Raw genomic sequence first — 22,932 nt, forward strand, 5'->3', positions numbered from 1 at the left:
GGTTTATGTGGACAGGGTTTATGTGTGTGGAGTTTTTGTGTGGGGCTTGTGTGGGCGGGGCTTGTGTGGGAGGGGTTTATGTGGGTGGAGCTTGTGTGGGAGGGGCTTGTGTGGGAGGGGTTTATGTGGGTGGAGCTTGTGTGGGAGGGGTTTATGTGTGTGGAGTTTTTGTGTGGGGCTTGTGTGGGCGGGGTTTATGTGGGCAGGGTTTATGTGGGCGGCGCTTCGGTGGAGCTTATGGGGGAGGGGTGAATGTGGATGAGGCTTATGTGGATGAGGTTTGTGTGGATAAATGGATGGGTGGAGAGATGGGTGGATGGGTGGATGAGTGGAGCTTGTGTGGATGGGTGGATAATTTTTTAATTAAATAAACATGTTGTGTGTGGGGAACTAATTAACTAATCACTAATTATGTGAATATGATGAATATGGGTGGAGCTTGTGTGTGTGTGGAGCTTGTGTGGGGTTTGTGTGGGCGGGGCTTGTGTGGGTGGAGTCAAAAAGGGGCGGAGTCAAAAAATTTCAATTTATTGGAGCTTGTGAGGGGTGTGTGGTGGGGTTTGTGTGGGGTTTGTGTGGGGTTTGTGTGGGCGGGGCTTGTGTGGGTGGAGTCAAAAAATTTCAATTTATTGGAGCTTGTGAGGGGTGTGTGGTGGGGTTTGTGTGGGGTGGGGTTTGTGTGGGGTTTGTGTGGGCGGGGCTTGTGTGGGTGGAGTCAAATAGGGGCGGAGTCAAAAAATTTCAATTTATCTTTGTCTTTTGTAATTCCTGTGAATAAAATGAACCTAAAATCTCTTCCCCTTCCAAATCATACATCTTATAAGTCCAAGGAACCGTATCTATTACATCAACAATTTTAAAAAGCTCGTTGGTCCATCTTTTCATATAACCTTTTTCAAAATGAGATTTCCACCTATATATTCTTACGATATCACCAACTTTGAACTTAGGTTTTCTGACATTAATCGCTTTTTCATATTTTAATTTTGTAAATGTTTCTGATGGTTTCATATTTGTTGCCGTGTGAATCGTGTCATTATACTTATCCACAATATCCTGAATAAAAGATGACCATTGTTGTGAACCGAGTTGTGTGAATTTTTTATATAGTCTCTCTTTTAAGGTACGATTAAAACGTTCAACAACAACTGCCTTCCCTTCATTAAAGGTACTGTATAATGTAATACTGTTATTTTTTAGAAAATTCATAAATGTCTTGTTATAAAACTCTCTACCCTCATCAGTCCACAATTTTTTAGGTTTTCTCTTACTTTTATTAAATATCTGTTGAAAAGATAACATAAGAGTATTACCTGTTTTGTTTTTTAAAGGGACAACCCACGCATATCTACTCCTCAAATCAATAACGGTTAAAGCATACTTGTACCCCTTATCATTATTGAGTTCAATCAAATCAGCAGACCAGATATAATCTACTTCCTTGGAATAAACTTTCCTTCTCTGAAACTTTGTGAATATTGGTTTATGTAATTCATCAGCTAATTGCTCTTCAGTCTTAATGGCATCATTAGAGCCTATAAGTTTTTTGAATTTCCAAGTCCAAGTTTCAATTTAGCACTGATCATCTTCTTCACAATGAACCGATCAACTTTTTCTCTCAAGGTTGGATTTTGTATCAGAGACAAATTATACAACATTTCTCTATCGGCTTCATGCTTTTCTTCCAACGTTGTGGTATTCCCATAATCAATATCGTGTCTCATGCACACTTCATCAACTCTATTGATAGGCTGACTCCAGGATTTAGGATTGTCTGCCTCATCTAATCTTTTATCCAAGTTTGTGCCTGGACCACAGAAAGAATACCCTGGAAGATGTAATTCCCCTGGTATTCCAGTAGTTGTAAATTTACTTCCTGATAAAAACTTTTGTATATCTCCTCCGAGTTTGTGTTTGGAGATAAATTGATTTTTTTTTTGAACCACACACCGAACATATACCTTTTTGTATAACCCTGTTATTTTTACTTTTAATATATGAAATATTTTTCGTATTAGTTTTCTTTTTACATTTGAGACAATAACTCATTTATTTATGTGAAAAATTCCTGCAGAGTGCAAAAACCTTTTTAGTTTCCAACATGCACATTTGAATCTTAATTTTTAAAACATAAAGAATCCTTAGAAATGCCTTCACTCTCTCCTCCATTTATTTAAGAAAAAACTTGGATTAAAATGAATAGCTTGACGATGTCAATAGTCTTGAAGAAAATATTGCAAATAGACTTGTCAATTCTTTGTTTTCCTCCTCGGTGGGTTGAGTTATTTTCTGTAATACCACCAATCTTTTTTGAATCTCACTGGTTTCCATATTTTGATATTTATTTTGTCTCGCTCTTTCCTCCCTCTCCTCCCTCTCTCTCTTCTCTCTTTCCTCCCTCTCTCTCTTCTCTCTCTTCTCTCTTTCCTCCCTCTCCTCCTTCTCTCTCTTCTCCCTCTCTTCCTTCTCCTTTTCCTCCTCTTCCCTCTCTTCTTCAACTCCTTCCTCATCCCTTACTATCCTTGAATCGCTTACACCCCATAGAATATTATACATATATTCATCAGGATTTCTTGTTATTCCTGTATCCAAAATAATTTTTTTTACAACAGGAAACCAATAAAATTTCTTTTGAATTTCTAAAAGAGCCTTACCTTTTCTTAACTTTATAATTTTTTCATTATTTAACATTCTAATTAAATCTAAAGTTGTCGGTTTATCAACATCAGCATAATGCCAATCTTTTATTGAAAATACCTCATTCTTATGTTGTAGAACATATTTATTAAAATACCGAATACCCTTTTCTTAAAGGTATGCTTGGACACAGAAATGATAATTTTCTTGAAGCCTTCTTGCTGTCATTTATGTATTAGAAATATATGTTAGAATAATATTATGACACGAAACACCTCCCCATCTTCCCATAGTTAAATCATTTTGTATTTCCTTACTTATTATATATAATCCTGTTTTTTTCTGTTTTCATGAGATAAACAAGGGCAAAACCATTATTATATTTACCCTTATTAAATTCTTTTATTTGTTGTTTACTAATCGTGGACCCACAAAACTCATTCTCGATACCAAGTGGATAATATTCTTCCTTACGAGACTGATTTAATTGTTCCAGGTCTTCGAGGTTAATTTTAAATGACCAATTATACCCTAAATCATTCATATCATACCCCCATTGTTCTATTCTCATACAAACGATACGCCCTTCTTTATAAAAATTTATTTTAATTCGAACTGTGAATTCTGTATGACCTGGAGATAATATCAACACTTCTGTATCTTTGGAATACACAGCCGTTTTATTTAAGGATATATATTGTGTTAAATCGCTTAATCTCACCAAGTCATTCGCGTCAGTCGGGCTTGGATAATTTTTTAATTTAAAAGCATTTTTCATGTTAATATTTTTGGTTATATTATATTTATGTCGTTCAGCCTGTGCCTTTGTGTAATAATTTGATAAATCAATATCCAGTTCTTGAGATACACCAAAGATAGAACCATCTTTACCAACATAAGTCATTTATATTAGATTAAAAATAATATCATAAAATTTTTTATTTTTGTTGAGTTGAAATAACACATATAGACATAATTGACCACAACACTTGGAATTTAATTCTTGGACTTGAAATGTTTGATAAACACCATTCTGTAAGAATTTTATAACTTCAACAGGTGGTGGAAGACCAAAACTATCAAAATAATATTTGTCTTGACTATTAAAAATACAAACCCAATGAGAACCGTTCCCATTATTATCTTCTAAGTTCATAATAATATTCTTTGTATGTTTCGGCACATTTGTTAATTCATCTCTCATGCAAATAACCACATTATGAATTTTTAATTTCTTACAATATTTGACAAGTTGTAAATTTGATGTTGTATTCTTTCCAAATTTTTCCAACCACTCATCAATGCTCATTTATTTATTAGAAAGATATAATCCATTACCTCTTTTCGTTAATTTTACACCTGCTTGTGCAATAGAAGAAAGCATATCTCCAACTAACAATCTTGCTTTATCAGGCAGACCTTCAAGTTTTTCAGCAAAATCTACAATTACGCCACTTCCACTAATTTGTTTCTCCAACTCTTTGTTATGTCTTTCCAATTCTTTTTGAGCCTGGAGTTGAGCCTTCCTTTCGTTGGCAGTTTTCACCGCTGTTGAAATACCACCCGTCAATGCTCCAACCGCACTTAAACCAGCAAATAAAGGAATTAGAAATGGGAGAAATCCTCCACTCGTCTTTCTTATTGAATATTTTTTCAACATTGGTTTTGTCATTTTAATTTTAAGTGAGCCAGTGTCATTCAAGATTTTAACCTGTTCTCTTGTGAGCAAAACATCAATTCTTACTGCTCCTTTTCTCTGAATTGTATTAACGTTAATCGTACAAGGCTTTTGATTTTGAACACAAGATGATAGTTTATGAAGATTGATTTGATTAACATATACCCCAGTTGGTACTTTGCCACTCATTTATTTAACAAAAAATTATGTGAGACTAATCATCACACCATTATCTGTATTAATCTGCAATTCTGTTTCTTCCAAAAGCAAACAATATGTATCAACTTCTTCACTCTCTCCTCTTTCAATGTATAGGGAAGTATCCACTCGATTAGACTTTATAGTTTCCTTTTGAGCGCTCAGGTCAAACGCATAGATTGTATACAAACTTTTAAATGCTGTCATATCTAAAATAGGTTCTTTATTTCCATTACTTTCACACACCTTTTGGTAAGACTTGTATGCTTCAGCAAAATCATTTTTTTCCCAATTAATTTCCAATCTATCTTGTGGATAAAATGTTCCATCTAGAGAAACGCGAAGTTGTTTCACCTTAGCATTATCACTCAATGCATTATTCTTATCAGTCGCAGTATCACCATCTGGCTTTTTAAAAATGATCCACAGATATCGTGGCTTTCCTTCCAGAACACCCAAATTCCACGTGTAAGTAGTTTGATTGAGTTTAATGTGTTGACATCTTCTTTTGAGGTATGATACACTGAGTGGTTTCTTTGAGTTAAGTCTTCGATTCAGCATCTCTTCTGTTTTAAGATTAGGAGTATAGTCACTGATATACCAACTCATTCCTTAATTACAAATTTATTCTGATCACCAAAAGCACGAGCAACACCAAAAAGCAATCGATTTTCATTATCATTCCTTTGTAGTTGAAATCTAATTTTAAGACCATACAAAACTTTATCATGATCACAAAATCCAAATATACCTTTAAGAGGAACCGCCACAGTAAAACTATTTTCTGCTTTTGTATCATCATTATACGCTCCTTTCCTTTGAATATATCCAGGGTCTGTGTTTGTTCCCGTTGACATATCAGGAATAAAACCTTCGACAGACCCCTTTCCCATTCTATCACTGAATGTATAGAGTGTAAATTTTATCATTTCAGATACAGCAGAGACATAATCAACCGCTTCAACTTCTTGTGTTCCAATATACAAACGCACACTATCAAACATTTTCCAGAAGAAATCATTTACAAGTGTAGCGTTTGTGTTATTCCCAGCTTTAGTGAATTTAAATTTACACAACAAGAAACTTTGAGAGATTCAAATAGGTTTTTTGATTATTTATTTCAAAACTTTTTGTACCATTCGTATTCCAGTCTGTTCCAGTTATTGCATTTACCTTGAAGTAATCTTCTTTTTTAGTGGAGTTTGAGATAATAATAGTATCATCCAAATCATAGATACTATCAATTGCTTCCATACTTGTATTTATTTAGGAAAAAAGATGTTAAAACTTTTGAAACCCTGATCCAAGTATTTGAATTATTTTCTGTCGTTCTTGGGGGGACAACTGAGTTTTGCCTTTCTTAATTTCTTTTATTGCTTGTAATTTATGAGATTCTCTCTGAGCATCTTTTATACTCTTTACAGCACCTGCGACATTTCCCACAGCAGAAGCAGTTGAACCAATTAGATCTTTATGTTTAAGAATAGTTGAACCAATACCCATTAGAGTATCAATTATCCCATCTCCTCTAAATTGATGTCCAACACCCCTTTGTCTCTTAGGTTTATAGTATCCTCTACCAAGATACATACCTTCACCCTTGTAGTATGGGGAAAGGAACATCCCATCCCCTGTAATTATTTTATATTTTCCCAACTCGTGTTTCCTCACAATAACCATCGTATTTATTTATTGGAAAACTTCACGTAGGTGAATTCTGATAGATATAACTTCTCCATTAAAAGAAATCACACGATTATCTTGGTCGGTTATCCTAAAATTTACTCTGTGTATGGTTTTTCCTGACACAGGTAGATAAACCAAATTTTTGGGTTCCATATTGAATTTATAACCAATTGGAGTTGAGTATGCGCTGAATGAAAATATTGTATTTGTTTTTTTCCCATCATTATAAGCACCATCAATCAAATCACAGTGAATTAACACTGAATTTATTCCTGAGGATATTTGAATGACATTATCACTGTAAAACGTCCCATTAGTTTCAATCTTTTTTGAGGAGAAACCCAATAACTCTCTAAATGAATTATCAATTGTGAAATCAACCTTGTAGTTATTTTTAACTTTAATCGTTGATTTTGATGTATGTTTTTGAATGTTTATAACAATATTTTTTTGGTTCATCACCCTGTTCTTTCATAAGACGAGCAATTTCGGAAGATATTTGAGAAATATCATATGCTCCGGGTGAGACTGTTATCGTTTTGTATCCACTTCCCGGATTATAACCAAACTTGTCATTTTTCTCGGTTATATTAAATAAGGTATTATAAGTTTCCATGGACAATAAAGATGCCTCATATTCTTTTGTTGTGTCAAGTTGTAGTGGGTATGGGAATGAAGATGTGTGGTCGCTTGTTGTGAAATTGAAACTAAGGATTGTGCTTCTCATCTTATTTAATATGAGATAAAATGTCTTTATATTGATATTTATTAATTATTTTCATGTTCATCAACTGGTCTAAAATGGCTGATGCTTCATTAAAACAATTATTATTTCCAGCCTTCTTACTGCCTAACAACAATAACAGTCTATTAACTAATTGCGATGGGTCATTTGGAAGAAAACTAACACCTGAACCAAGGATACTTAAAGCCTGAATAACGTGTTTCTCCTTCTCATTCTTCCTACTTTTACCAGAAAGAATAACCTTATAATTTAGAGTGTTCAGCAGATCAATATATACTCTATCATCATTATTTTTCCATATCCAATGGTTTATCAATATACTTTGATTCATCCCTCACAGTTGAACCTTGTCTTCCATCTTTTGTGAGAAGAAACATTAATCTCGGAGTTAGTTTAACAGGGGGTTGAGCAGAACCCAAGAACCTTAATTCATCATTAAATATCAATACCTTTTCTTGAACAAGATGAAATATTGCTGGTTGTTCTGTTGGAATGAGTCCTGCTTTGGTTTTTGAATCCGCTGAATATTCATTGTTTTGAACAGCATTCACAATATAATCAGGGGGTTGATTAATCTCTTCCAGTTGTTGAAATAATTCTTCATCATGATATTCTAATTCTCCAATATGCTCTAATTCTTCCTCCGTCATTTGACTGAAATCTTTTAACATTTGAAGCTTTCTGGGAGTATATTCTACTGTGGGAACTGTGGAAACATCTTTCATTTTTTCTTGGGAAGTTTTTAAAAGTGGTTTAAAAAATTTCTCTTGTTTTCTTTCAAATGCTTCTTCGCCCATTAGTTTCTGTCTGCGTTTCTTCTTTATGTCTTCCTGTTGTTTTACAACTTTTGAAACCAACTCTTGATGTTCCTTAAATCTTCTTGCTCTTTCTTTTGCATCCATTTATTTATTGTAAAATATCATTTAATGAATTGTAAAGATCAACAGGGAAATTTTCCTTTTCTTCATCATTCAAGTAGATGTGTTCAAATAAATCCTTTTCTTTGAATATTTCATCAAATTCTTTATTAACATTAATGCGAGTTGTAATTTCTTCTTCACTAATACTTGCATCTCTGCTTTTCATACGTTTGCGTTGAGTTTCTTCATCAACATCAAAACCGAATGATAAAATCTTCACTCCACTCAGATGTTTAATAATTTGTCTTGTTCCTTCTGGATTAGTTTCTAATATCCCAACACCACCAGATTTTAGTTTCCTTAACTCACTCTTACAATGTGAATATTTTGTTGTACCAAGAGAAACCTCCTCAAACATTTGGCCTTCATTCCTCAATCGCATATGTTCCTCCACTGAAATATAGTGATAATCTTCACCTTTTACTTCTCCAGGTCTTATTGCTCTAGTTGTTGTTGATACAATGCGTATCACGGGGTGTTTTTTAAGTAAATTTACAATATTCTCATTTGTACTACACAAGAACCTTGATTTATGAAAGTTTTTTTCCAGAAGCAGATTTACCCACAAGATTTATAATAATAGTTGTCATTTATATATGTAATTGTTTATAAAACAAAAAATATATCCCTTAATATCTCATCTTGTTTCACAACAATATATTTATATTTTTCAGTCGTGTGCTTCATGTAATCCTCAAATTTCTTTTTACTACATAATGTAGAACAATTATCTCTCCAAAAATTATTGATATCTATTGAATTTAACTTGAATAAAATAAAAGTATTAGCATTGTTTCTGATGGAACGACGAGGAAGTTGAAAGTACGATTGACTAAGATAAATACAATTACAAGAAGAATGTCTCCCTCTTGTGTAGTAGCTGTCCATTACTGTTTGGTTTCTCTCATTAACACAATCATCAAAGATAACGAGGTTCTTTTTTGATTTATCCAAATCTTGGGGAGACGGTATATCATCCGTATTATCACTAAGAATACAAGTTATAGGATTTGATTTCTTTTTACATCTCTGTGTATCACAAAATAGTTGAATTATATCTTCAATGTTATAATCATTTAGGTTTTTTTGGCGTTTAAATAAACCGATTATATCTTCTTTTTGAAGACCAGCATTAAAACCTTGTGAGAATAGTTGATACTCTGGTTGAAAACTCGACTTTGTGAAAATTATTAAATTATCATAATCTAAAAAGTTGGGAGTGAGGAGCATTTTTAAAAGTAAGCAGGTTTTTCCACATCCACTTGAAGCAACTATGAGACATCTTAATGAATTTGGGAGATTTTTATGGTTGTTAAATTTTATCTTATTTTCCCAAATAGGTAAAAAATCATTCATTTATATATTTGAAAAACAGGTTATTTAATTTATTATTGGCTTTTTTAGAAACTCTATATTTTATCCTAAGTTCAGGTTTAATTTCAAGATAATCCATTATTTTATTTATACAATATCTTGTGTTGATATTTCCCTGAAAATTACATCCATGAATAATATACAACAACAATCCTTTGAACATTTCTCTTATACATTCAGTTTCTTCCCTTGAAAGGAAAGGTGTGTTATCACCCTCATACTTTACATTCATTTCTCCAATCAATCTTGTAAAGTAATTCATTTTTGGTGTAAATCTAAAAGAATTATTTTCCTTTTTATATTTTTTATTATCATTAATTAGAAGATAATCACAGAATATACATTGTTTATAGGCTTTTGACTCTGTGTTTAATCCCCGTCTTTCACACGCAGGACAATTCTCAAATTTGTCATATGGAGAATCAGGAAAGTCTAGCATATTTATAAAGTAAAACTTTACTTAAACTGAAATTCATCTATACTTTCAGTTGTATATTACCATCGATATCGATATACTTTTTTTCATTATCAGATTCAACGACAACATTTTTTATATTAAAGGTAATTTTAAAATGATCGTTAATTACTATTGAACGAAATGTCATTTCACCTGATATATTAACATCCTTTATTTCATCAGGATTTACATCTTTAGGGTTGTTGAAAAAAATACAAATTTCTCCTTGCATATTACAGATGGTCTTATCTTTTCTTTCTAAAGCTTCATCCATAAGATTTTTGTTTTTTGATACTTTTTCTTGTTTCATTGCTTTTTCTAGTTTTGAATATATTACTAGAAGGAGAGGAGAAACTTTTGTTAGAGATACTTTAATTGATGTTCTACCAGGTATACTAAAAGCCCTTCCACTGAAGGAAATTGAAGAACTCATATTATTTACCATAATAGTTTTTATCCAATAGTTGTTATATTTATCTTTGTTCAATTTTACATCCTTGACATATTTCTCAGTATCTTTAACAAATGAAGAGATTGATTGAAACTTGTCTTTTGTGTCTTGAAACATTGTATTTATTAAGTGAAAAAGTTGGAGGATAAAATGGTTTTAAGCACAGATTCACCTGTAAAATAAACGAAATTTTCATCAAGAAAATTTTAGTTTAAGCAAAGATTTATTATATAAATATGGTGAATACAACATACTGCGATGTTTGTAATCACGAATATAAACATTATAGAAAACACCTCCGAACCAACAAACACACATTTAATCTGTTTCATAAAATATCTCCTCTTGAGTTGGAAAGAAAACATTGTGATATCTGTTCAAAGGATGTTTTGAAGAGTAGTTATAATAAACGTCTTCAATCACAAAAACACAAGAAAAATGAGTTTAAAGTAAAGGGAGACTATTATATTGAAAACACTGATGGGGCATTTAAAGGGCATATAAAAATAAGGATTTTTCAATTTGGAGAACCCGGTCCATCATCAATAGCTGAATCAATTGAAATAGTGAAACCCGATGTTGAAAAATTTATTAAAAAGACATTAAAAGAAATGAAAACTTTAAAGTTTTATATGGGAGTGAAAATGAATATGAAAAGACAAGATGAAGAACAAACTCCTTATATGAGAACAGATCTTCATTTTATAACATCATTTCAAGATTTTTTGAATAGTGGGGTTTATGAAGAACTATCAAGACAAGAGGAGGATGTTGATAATACAGTGGTAGGAAGTGGATTCAATATTAAAAAAAAATCATCTTTTTAGATGTACACATTCTAAAATCAAACCCTCTTAAAGCTTCTTCTTATATTGAATTACCAAAATAAATAAAACGAAAGAAGGCAGTTGTTAATATTAAGAATAATGATAATAAATGTTTTCTCTGGTCTGTTCTTGCTCACTTATATCCACCAAAATGTAATTCAGAAAGAGTAAAACAATATATGAAATATGAGAATACCTTGGACGTTAAAGATTTTAAATTCCCAATGCCACTAACAGATATTCCTAAATTTGAGAAAAAGAATAATCTTTCTATTAATGTATATGGATTAACGGATACAAACAAAGTTCAAATATTAAAAATTTCAAACAACTATAAAAATGAAGAAACACACATTGATCTTTTATATTTTAGTGTTGGAAAGAATTCACATTACACATACATCAATAATTTATCAAGATTAATCTCTTCTCAGGTATTCAGAACAGCAAACAAAATATATCTTTGCAAGCGATGTCTTAATTCATTTCATACAAAAGAACGATTAGAACAACATTCAAAATATTGTAGTAATCATAAATCAGCTGTAATTACAATGCCTAAACCTGGTGAAAAGATTTCTTTTGAAGATTATAATAAATCTATCATGCACCCATTTGTGATATACGCTGATTTTGAATGTATCCTTAAAAAGATAAATACTGCTTCTCCTAATCCAAAAGAACCATATACAAATAAATATCAAAAACATATTCCTTGTGGTTTCTGTTATTATATCAAATCATCTGTTGGAGAAAAGTATAATAAACTTGAACAGTATAGTGGAAAAAATGCTTCACAAGAGTTTGTAAAACGATTAGAAAAGGATTGTATAAGACTCACTAAATTAATGAAAGAAACAAATGGACCGATGAAATTAACCAAAGAAGAAAAATTAGAATTTAGAAAGAACAATATCTGTCATATTTGTGAGGGGGAAATTAAGGAGTCTAAAGTTAGGGATCATTGTCATCTTACTGGTAAATATAGAGGTCCCGCTCATTCCTGTTGTAATCTTAATTATAAATTACCTTCTTTTATTCCAGTCTTTCTTCACAACAGCGCCAACTATGATACACATCTATTTATAAATGAACTTTCAAAAACACCAGGGAATATTTCTGCCATAACAAACACAAGTCAAAAGTATATTTCATTTACAAAAATGATATTCACAAAACCTATAACTCGTATTAGGTTTCTAGATTCTTACAAGTTTATGGGAACACCACTAGCCTACCTCGCATCAAATCTAAGCTCCACGGACTCTTTTCCAAATCTTAATTCATTCTTTCCAAAAGAGGAAATTCTCACTAAAGAGGAAATTCAGATTAAAGAGAGAATTCAAAGTAAAGAGGAAATTCTAATTAATGAGGAAATTAATGAAGAAATTCTAACTGAAGATGAAATTCTAATTATAAAGAAAATTCGAACAATGAATGAAATTCTAACTAAAGAGGAAATTCTGATTAAAGATGAAATTCTGATTAAAGAAGGAATTCTTACGAGAGAGGAAATTCAAACAAGGAATGAAATTCAAAGTAAAGAGAAAATTCTTACAAGTAAGGGAATTTATCCTTATGATTATATGGATTCATTTATGAGATTTAAAGAAACACAACTTCCATCAAAAGAAAGTTTCTATAATAACCTTTATGAAGAAGAGATAAGTGATAAGGAATATAAACACGCACAAGAAATATGGAAAATATTTAAGATAAAGAACCTTGGAGAATATCATGATTTATATCTAAAAACAGATGTTTTATTGTTAGCTGATGTGTTTGAAGCTTTTAGATCACTCTGTCATAATAAAAATTGTTATGGATTAGATCCTGCCCACTATTTCACAGCTCCTGGTTTAGCTTGGAGTGCAATGTTGAAAATGACAAAACAAGATATAGATTTAATCAGTGATGTTGATATGCTTTTGATGATTGAGAAGTCCAAGAGAGGTGGAATATCACAAATATGTTCAAAAAGATATGCTAAAGCAAATAATAAATATCTTCCAAATTATGATAGTGAAAAAGATAGTAATTATTTGATGTATTTTGATGCTAATAATTTGTATGGATGGGCAATGTCTCAATCTCTGCCTTATGGTAAATTAGAGTGGGTGGAAGAAAAGGATTATGAAAAGGCTTTGATGAATATTGTTATTTCTTCTCAAGAGGAATTGAATGACGAAGAAGAAGGTTATTATTTTGAAGTTGATTTGAGGTACCCGAGTGATCTTCATAATAAGCATAAAGATCTTCCTTTTGCATGTGAGAAAGAAACCCCAAAGAAAGAATGGTTAAGTGATTATCATGAAAGTTTTAATATTAAAGGTAAATCAACAGAAAAGTTATTAACAACATTCTATGATAAAGAGGGATATGTTTTGCATCAGAGAAGCTTAAAACAGTTTTTGAGAGAAGGATTGAGAGTAGCTAAAATTCATCGAGTTTTAAAATTTAAACAAAGTCCTTGGGTGAAAAAGTATATTCAATTCAATACAGATATGAGAGCAAATACAAAAGTAAAATTTGAAGGGGACTTTTATAAATTAATGAATAATGCTGTATTTGGAAAGACTATGGAAAATGTTAGAAACAGGCAAAACATTAGATTCGCAACATCTTGGAAAGAAGCTTCGAGATTGATAAATAAACCAAGTTTTGAGAGAGAAGAGGTTTTTTCAGAGAACTTTTCTGCAATTCATATGAAAAAGGAAAGTATTGTAATGGATAAACCAATTTATATTGGAACAACAGTTCTTGATTTATCAAAGATATTGATGTATGATTATTTGTATAATGACTTAAAGAAAGAGTATGGTGAAAATGTTTCATTGTTGTATATGGACACTGATAGTTTTATCCTAGATATAAAAACTGATGATGTTTATGAAGATATGAAGAAAAATATTGGAGAAAATGATACAAGTAATTTCAGAAAGAAGAGTGAGTTATTTTCCAAAAAGAATGAAAAGGTTATTGGTAAGTTTAAGGATGAGTTGGGTGGAAAAGTAATGAGTGAGTTTATTGGATTGAGAGCAAAGGCATATGCTTATAAGTATGGTGATCAGATTGATAAGAGGTTAAAGGGAATAAAGAAATATGTAATAAAGAAATCAATAACTTTTAGAAATTATTATGATTGTTTGATGAATAAGAAAGAATAATATAGGAAAATGAATACAATAAGAAGTTATAAACATAACATATATAGTGAAGAAGTAAATAAAAAGGCATTAGGAGCCTTTGATGATAAGAGATTTATTTTAGATAATGGAATAGATTGTGTTCCATATGGATATTGTATGATAGAGTGAATAGAATAGATTGTGTTTTAACGATGGGAAGATGGGTTAGGGTTTTTTTAAGGGCTACCGCCGCGTTTTTTCGCAATATATAAATGGTTAAACCAAGTATTAATCAAACTAAAGAGTGGAGAAAATCTCAGTCTTGGTATATAAATGGAAAACATAATGAATGTGAAAAATATCAAATAAGTCTTATTGAAAAAATAACTAAAACAAAGGTAAATAAAACAAATAAGCGAATCAATTTAAAAACTAGTAAGTTAGAGGATGTAAAGAAAAAAATGAATATCCTTGAATGGACTGAAAACTTTGATGGTTATCAATTGAACAATGAAAAAACAATTTACTATAATCTCAAAATGATATGTGGCTCAGGAGGTGGTCAAACAAGATCATTAAGAGAAGTTTATCATTTCGTAATGGCACAAAAGGGGTATCTTAAAAAAATATAAAGATTCAAATGTTTTGTTTGTCAATATTTTAGATGGGGATTATTGTGCAAAGAAAATTAAACTATTGAAGGAATTTTAGAATGAACAAATCTTTATAGGTTCAATGAGTGAGCTGATCAACCTCCAGGTTAAAAGGGGAGACAAATAAATATACCTTGGGATAGCCTGGTTATATATATATATATACAAAGCCTGGTGTTGGCTTAGTGGTTAGGGTGGCGGCTTGGGATCCCAGTGTCCCGAGTTCGAATCCCGCTCAGCTGCTGAATTAACACCAGGGGGTTGACTCAGCCTGTCATCCTTCCGAGGTCGGCGAAGTGAGTACCAGTGTACTGGTCCCGGTGTATGCCCCGGTTAGAATAGGTGTACCATATCCCTGTGTTGTAAGAGGTGTCCAGGAAGGGCATCCGGCCATAAAACATTGCCTCACAAAAAGCCAAACCCCTGCACAGCAGGGAAAAACGGATAAAAAGGGGGTTTATTTTTAGGGAAAAAAAAAAAGGGAATCGCTGAAAATCCCCCATTCATTTACATGGGGAAAAGTGAGCTAGAACCAGTATATATATATATATATATACATATATATATATATATATATATATATATATATATATATATATATATATATATATATATATATATATATATATATATATATATATATATATATATCAGGCGTATCAAAAAACACTTCACTGTCACGTTATTAAAAACAATTCACCGTGACGTTATTAAAAACACCTCACTGCCACGTTATTAAAAACAGCTCACTGCCATGTTATTAAAAACAGCTAACCGCCACATTATTAAAAACACTTCACTGCCACATTATTAAAAACATCTCACTGCCACGTTATTAAAAACAGCTCACCGCCACATTATTAAAAACAGCTCACTGCCACGTTATTAAAAACACTTCATTGCCACGTTATTAAAAACACTTCATTGCCACGTTATTATAAACAGCTCACCGCTACGTTATTAAAAACAGCTCACCGCCACGTTAATAAAAACACTTCACTGCCACGTTATTAAAAACAGCTCACCTCCACTTTATTAAAAACATCTCACTGCCACATTATTAAAAACAGGTCATCGCCACGTTATTAAAAACACTTCACTGCCACATTATTAAAAACATCTCACCGCCACATTATTAAAAACACTTCACTGCCACGTTATTAAAAACACTTCACTGCAATGTTATTAAAAACAGCTCACTGCCACGTTATTAAAAACACTATAATGCCACGTTATCAAAAACACTTCACCACCACGTTATTAAAAACACTTCACTGCCACGTTATTAAAAACACTTCACTGCAATGTTATTAAAAACAGCTCACCGCCACGTTATTAAAAACACTATAATTCCACGTTATTAAAAACACTTCACCGCCACGTTATTAAAAACAGCTTACCGCCACGTAATTAAAGAACACTTCACTACAACGTTATTAAAAACAGCTCACCGCCACGTTATTAAAAACAGCTCACCGCCACGTTATTAAAAACAGCTCACTGCCACCTTATTAAAAACACTTCACTGCCACGTTATTAAAAACAGCTTACCGCCACGTTATTAAAAACATCTCACTGCCACATTACCAAAAACAGCTCATCGCCACATTATTAAAAACACTTCACTGCCACGTTATTAAAAACACTTCACCACCACGTTATTAAAAACACTTCACCACCACGTTATTAAAAACACTTCACTGCAATGTTATTAAAAACACCTCACCGTGACGTTATTAAAAACACTTCACTGCAATGTTATTAAAAACACCTCGCCGTGACGTTATTAAAAACACTTCACTGCAATGTTATTAAAAATACCTCACTGCCACGTTATTAAAAACAGCTCACTGCCACATTATTAAAAACACCTCACTACCACATTATTAACAAGAAGGTATATACAGAATTGTGCTACGACATGGAAAACAGCATCCTGGTTGCCATGGCAACCACTTTAATTGACGAACGTATGTCTTGACACACCGTCTCCACAGTCTGTACCTATGTACCAAATATGAAATGTGAAAGTTGAAAACTTTGGGAGTTAGAGTGTGGACAGGAACGGACGGATGGACGGATGACCGGTATCACTTAATATGCCCCGATTATATATATATATATATATATATATATATATATATATATATATATATATATATATATATATATATATATATATATATATATATATATACATATATATATACATATATATATACATATATATATATATATATATATATACATCTTCTTGTTTCGGCTGCTCCCGTTTGGGGTCGCCACAGCGGATCATCCGTATGATCCGCATAGTGATTTGGCACATGTTTTACACCGGATGCCCTTCCTGACGCAACCCTGGTCGCCTCTTACGACACAGGCATATGGTACACCTATTTTAACCGGGGTATACACCGGCCCAGTACACTGGTACTCATTTCACCGACCTCGGAAGGATGACAGGCTGAGTCAACCCCCTGGTGTATTAATTCAGTGGCCCAACGGGGCTTGAACTCAGAACCTTTTAGATCCCATTTTTTAAAAATAGCGTCGGGATAATTAATAATAATTAGGTAATACCGTCTCATGTCTTACATGAATGAAAGCTTCTTCTTCCTCTTTCGGCTTGCTCCCGTTAGGGGTCGCCACAGCGGACCAACTGTCTCCATTTCGCTCTATCCTCCACATCTTCCATTGACACTCCAACCACCCGCATGTCCGCCCTCACTGCATCCATGAACCTCTTCTTTGGCTTCCCTCTTCTCCTCCTGCCTGGCGGCTCCATCTTCAACATCCTTCTCCCGATATACTCCGTTTCCCTCCTGTGCACATGTCCAAACCATCTCAATCTCGCCTCTCTCACTTTGTTTCCAAACCGTCCTACCTGCGCTGTCCCTCTAATGCACTCATTTCTTATCCTATCCATCCTCGTCACTCCCAACGAGAATCGCAGCATCTTTAACTCTGCCACCTCCAGCTCTGCTTCCTGTCTTTTTGTTAGCGCCACCGCCTCCAAACCATACAACATAGCTGGTCTCACTACCGTCTTGTATACTTTCCCCTTCACTCTTGCAGCTACCCTTCTGTCACAAATCACTCCTGCAACTCTTCTCCACCCACTCCATCCTGCCTGCACTCTCTTTTTCACTTCTCTCCCACACTCTCCGTTACTTTGGACAGTTGATCCCAAGTATTTAAACCAATCCACCTTCCCCACCTCAACTCCTTGCAACTGCACCATACCACCACCCTCCCTCTCATTTACGCACATGTACTCCGTCTTACTCCTACTGACTAACATTCCCCTTCTCTCCAGTGCGTACCTCCACCTCTCAAGGCTCGATTCAGCCTGCTCCCTACTCTCCCTACAGATCATGATGTCATCCGCGAACATCATGGTCCATGGAGACTCCAGTCTGATCTCGTCCGTCAACCTGTCCATCACCATTGCAAACAGGAAAGGGCTCAGAGTCGATCCTTGGTGCAATCCCACTTTAACCTTAAACCGGTCCGTCATTCCTACCGCGCACCTCACCGCTGTCACACTGTCCTCATACATATCCTGCACGATCCTCACATACTTCTCCACCACTCCCGACTTCCTCATACAATACCACAACTCCTCTCTTGGCACCCTATCATAAGCTTTCTCTAAATCCACAAACACACAATGTAACTCTTTCTGGCCTTCCCTATACTTCTCCATCAACATTCTCAAAGCAAACATCGCATCAGTGGTGCTCTTTCCTGGCATAAACCCATATTGCTGCTCACAGATCATCACCTCTCCTCTCAACCGAGCTTCCACTACTCTTTCCCACAACTTCATGGTGTGGCTTAACAACTTTATCCCTCTGTAATTTCCACAGCTCTGCACATCACCCTTATTCTTGAAAATCGGAACCAGCACACTTAATCTCCACTCCTCCGGCATCCTCTCACTTTCCAAGACTTTATTAAACAATCTGGTTAACAACCCCACTGCCATCTCTCCTAAGCACTTCCATGCCTCCACTGGTATACCATCTGGGCCAACCGCCTTTCCACTTTTCATCTTCTTCATAGCAGTCCTCACTTCATCCTTACTGATCCAACCCACTTCCAGATTCACTATCTCCACCTCTTCCAACCTTCTCTCTCTCTCATTTTCTTCATTCATCAGCTCCTCAAAGTACTCCATCCACCTTCTCAACACACTCTCCTCGCTCGTCAGCACATTCCCATTTGCGTCCTTTATCACCCTAACCTGCAGCACATCCTTCCCAGCTCGGTCCCTCTGTCTTGCCAATCGGTATAAATCCTTTTCCCCTTCTTTTGTATCCAACTTCTCATACAGCTCGTCATATGCCTTTTCCTTGGCCTTCGCCACCTCTCTTTGCTTTTCGACGCCACTCCTTGTACTCCTGCCGACTTTCTTCATCTCTCTGACTATCCCACTTCTTTTTCGCCAACCCCTTCTTCCTTATACTTTCCTGTACTTCCTCATTCCACCACCAAGTCTCCTTATCTTCCTTCCTCTGTCCAGATGTCACACCAAGTACCTTCCTAGCTATCTCCCTCACAACTTCTGCTGTCGTTGCCCAATCATCCCACCCATCTTTACCACCATCCAACGCCTGTCTCACCTCCTCCCTAAATTTCACGCAACAGTCTTCCTCCTTCAGCTTCCACCATCTGGTCCTTGGTTCAGCCCTCACTCTCTTCCTCAACCTCACCTCTAAAGTCATCCTACAGACCACCAATCGATGCTGTCGAGCTACACTCTCCCCTGCCACAACCTTACAGTCACTAATCTCTTTCAGGTTGCATCTCCTACTTAAGATGTAATCCACCTGTGTGCACTTTCCTCCACTCTTGTACGTCACCCTGTGTTCCTCCTTCTTCTTGAAATACGTGTTTACCACTGCCATTTCCATTCTTTTTGCAAACTCTACCACCATTTGCCCTTCCACATTTCTCTTGTTGAGACCGTACCTCCCCATCACCTCCTCATCCTCTTTATTCCCTTCCCCAACATGTCCATTGAAATCTGCTCCAATCACCACTCTTTCATCCTTGGATACACTCTCCACCACTTCATCTAACTCACTCCAGAAATCTTCTTTATATTTCATCTCACACCCCATATGTGGGGCATATGCACTGATGACATTCATCATCACCCCTTCAATTTCCAACTTCACACTCATCACTCGGTCAGACACCCTCCTCACCTCCAATACCCTCTTGACATGATCTTCCTTCAGGATTATCCCGACACCATTTCTCCTCCCATCCACACCATGGTAGAACAGTTTGAAACCACCTCCAATGCTCCTCGCCTTACTCCCCATCCACTTGGTCTCTTGTACACACAGTATGTCCACCTTTCTTCTCTCCATCATATCAGCCAACTCTCGCCCTTTGCCAGTCATCGTCCCAACATTCAGAGTTCCAACTCTCACCTCCACACTTCTACCCTTCCCCTCTCCCACTGCCTCCGGACTCGCCTTCCCCGTCTCCTTCTCCTCCTTCGCCCAGCAGTAGCACAATTTCCACTGGTACCCTGCTGACCACCGGTACCGGTGGCGGTCGTTGGTAACCCGGGCCTCGACCGATCCGGTATGGAAATTCGTTTTGTTGTCCGCATAATGATTTGGCATAGGTTTTTACGCCGGATGCCCTTCCTGACGCAACCCTGGTCGCCTCTTACGACACACAGGGATATGGTACACCTATTCTAACCGGGGCATACACCGGGCCCAGTACAACTGGTGCTCATTTCGCCGACCTCGGAAGGATGGCAGGCTGAGTCAACCCCCTGGTGTTTTCGACTTGGTTTATATATATATATATACACATTATATATATATATATATATATATATATATATATATATATATATATATATATATATATACACATTATATATATACACATATATATATATATATATATATATATATATATATATATATATATATATATATATATATATATACACATATACATACATATATTAATTCAGTGTCCCAACGGGGCTTGAACTCAGGACCTCTTGGGTCCCAAGCCACTGCCGTTACCACTGCGCCAACACCAGGTCTTACATGAATGAAAGCAAATAGTCATAAAGCAACCAAATTGAAAAAGCATGAACGAGGGTTGACCAATCGTATTGGAATGATGATCGGAGAGACGATAGTTAGAGAGTTATCCAAGGGGTGATGTTTAAAAAACACAATCCATGCACCAATTGGTCAAGCAAAGAAAGAGCGAATTACCTTTACTTGCTGCAGAATGCGAGAACTTGGTCCTATCTCGCTGAGTCGACCCCATCCAGAGATCGTTCCGGCCACGGTCTTGTGCATCAAGCTCTGCAGGTGGCGACCGCAAATTTCACAACAATCTCAAAGACTCAAGTGCGTTCAGAATCAACTAATGTGATGAGGTTAAAAGGTTAACATATAAAGTAATTTATTTAATTGATCCCGTTGGGGTCGTGGTACCCTTACTGCAAGGAAAGCACTGCCAGGGACGCAAATGGGTACCACCCATGGACTGAACTCCATCTCCTTCTCCAGGTACAGCAATGCGATGTCGTGGGCATGGGAACGCGAGGTGTAATTCTGGTGTTTGATGATGTCTTGAACTTTCAACGTCTGTTCGGTTCCCTCAGTGACGGCCACGTCGTGCTCACCTGAAGGATACAAAGACGACAGAACCCTAACTCCTCGGACCATTTTGATAAGATGGCTGTGATTTTTATCCTTCCTTATTCACCCTCACCTATCTGTCCGTGAAGTGTTTACTTCTCTCTCAACTTGTGCCCAGTCTTACCCAACGTGATCGTGTATACTGGTGGGGAGCTACCCACACAATGTGCAGCCGTTACGATCCACCTCCTGGACAATATGGTTCCTCCACAGTGCACCTGGCCTCTCCTCTTCAGCAAAGCCTGGAATATCACAATCAGTTGTGAGATGGGAGTTTGTGGTCATGTGATGTCATTATAACGATGCTTTTTGTTCATTTGGTCGTTGGTATGTCAGGGTGCATTGCCAATTATAATGGGGTATGAAAGACCAGTTGTACATCAGCATTCCTATCATGGCTGGTATTACAGGGTGCCGCACAAGCTGTCAAACTGTGATATGATTCCTGGTGGGGTCGAATCCAATTAACGATTCTCGCACTGGTCCAGTGGATGTGGTGCATCACAGAAGACACCATGTCGTTCAGAGTAACTGAGATAGCTATCGCATCTGCAGTAGTATGCATGTGCAAGAACCTAAAGTGTCTTTCACAAGAGGATATACATTTGGGCCATTACCATAGTAAAATTGGGCCTGGCAATGTGGTGAAGGATGCGAGCATGGTAATTTGGTAGACTAATTTGATTATATGCAAAGATGAGGCTAACACAGATAGGAATTATTACATGATTGAATAGGTCATAAAGTCAGATGTAGCACCTGCCAAGGACATTGACCTTTTGGACACTCTTGTCCCCCAACGATTCGACCTTCTTGTGGGAGCACCGCCATGCCCATGTGTGCCGAGCCATTGACGGGTACCCTCGATGGAGGCCTGACGACTAAACCACAGGGAAAGTCATCTGGAAGATACAATCGGAAGTATGTCGTAGTGTGTGGTCATTTCAACCGACTCATAAAAATGTCTTGACTGTTATATTGGAAATCATCATCATTCTAAAATACGCAATTTGTGTCTGTCTGTCTGACCTTTTATGACTACGCTACAATTGGTTGTTACTTATCTAATCTCAACCAAATGTTGGGGTCACACGATGGAGTTGATCGTGACTTTGTTTGCCCCCCTTCCCAAGAGGTTTTTCCTCCTTGGACAAATTCCGTGTTAAATATATATAAATAGCTTATCATGGCATTTCGTGGGGCAACCCTACCTGAAGTTTAAAAAAAAAAAACATCACACCCATGTCCGAAAGAAGCGGTGCAGTTTGGCCTTTCCTTCTCGTGATGCTAAGAAGAAAGGAGGATGGGATCAGCTGGAGGAAGGGGGAAGGGTTCAGCTGGACTGCTGGAGGAAGGAGGGTGGGATCAGCTGGAGGAAGGGGGAAGGGTCCAGCTGGACTGCTAGAGGAAGGAGGGTGGGATTAGCTGGAAGAAGGGGGAAGGGTAAGCTGGAGGAAGGGAGAGCGATTCACATGAACAACAAAGC

At 35.8% G+C, this 22,932-nt stretch overlaps 1 protein-coding gene across 4 annotated transcripts in view; it reads right to left on the reverse strand.

Annotated features, from left to right (window-relative positions):
* Positions 1-20,975: 20,975 nt before the first annotated feature.
* Positions 20,976-22,932, reverse strand: part of LOC147012910 (coagulation factor VII-like) — a 32,241-nt gene continuing 30,284 nt past the window's right edge. For 3 of the 4 annotated variants that reach the window (XM_085854251.1, XM_085854253.1, XM_085854250.1), the window contains 4 exons: positions 22,206-22,348; positions 21,571-21,688; positions 21,246-21,430; positions 20,976-21,107 (listed from right to left, as the gene is read on the reverse strand). In XM_085854251.1, coding sequence (XP_085710377.1) covers positions 20,991-21,107; positions 21,246-21,430; positions 21,571-21,688; positions 22,206-22,348 — 563 coding nt within the window. In that variant the 3' untranslated portion in view covers positions 20,976-20,990. The remainder of the gene's footprint in view (positions 21,108-21,245; positions 21,431-21,570; positions 21,689-22,205; positions 22,349-22,932) is intronic. The other variant, XM_085854252.1, reaches the window with a different exon arrangement.

Source organism: Eptatretus burgeri, chromosome 14, assembly GCF_056783735.1.
Source record: "Eptatretus burgeri isolate ZD-2024b chromosome 14, Ebu_testis_v1, whole genome shotgun sequence".
NCBI lineage: Eukaryota > Metazoa > Chordata > Myxini > Myxiniformes > Myxinidae > Eptatretus > Eptatretus burgeri.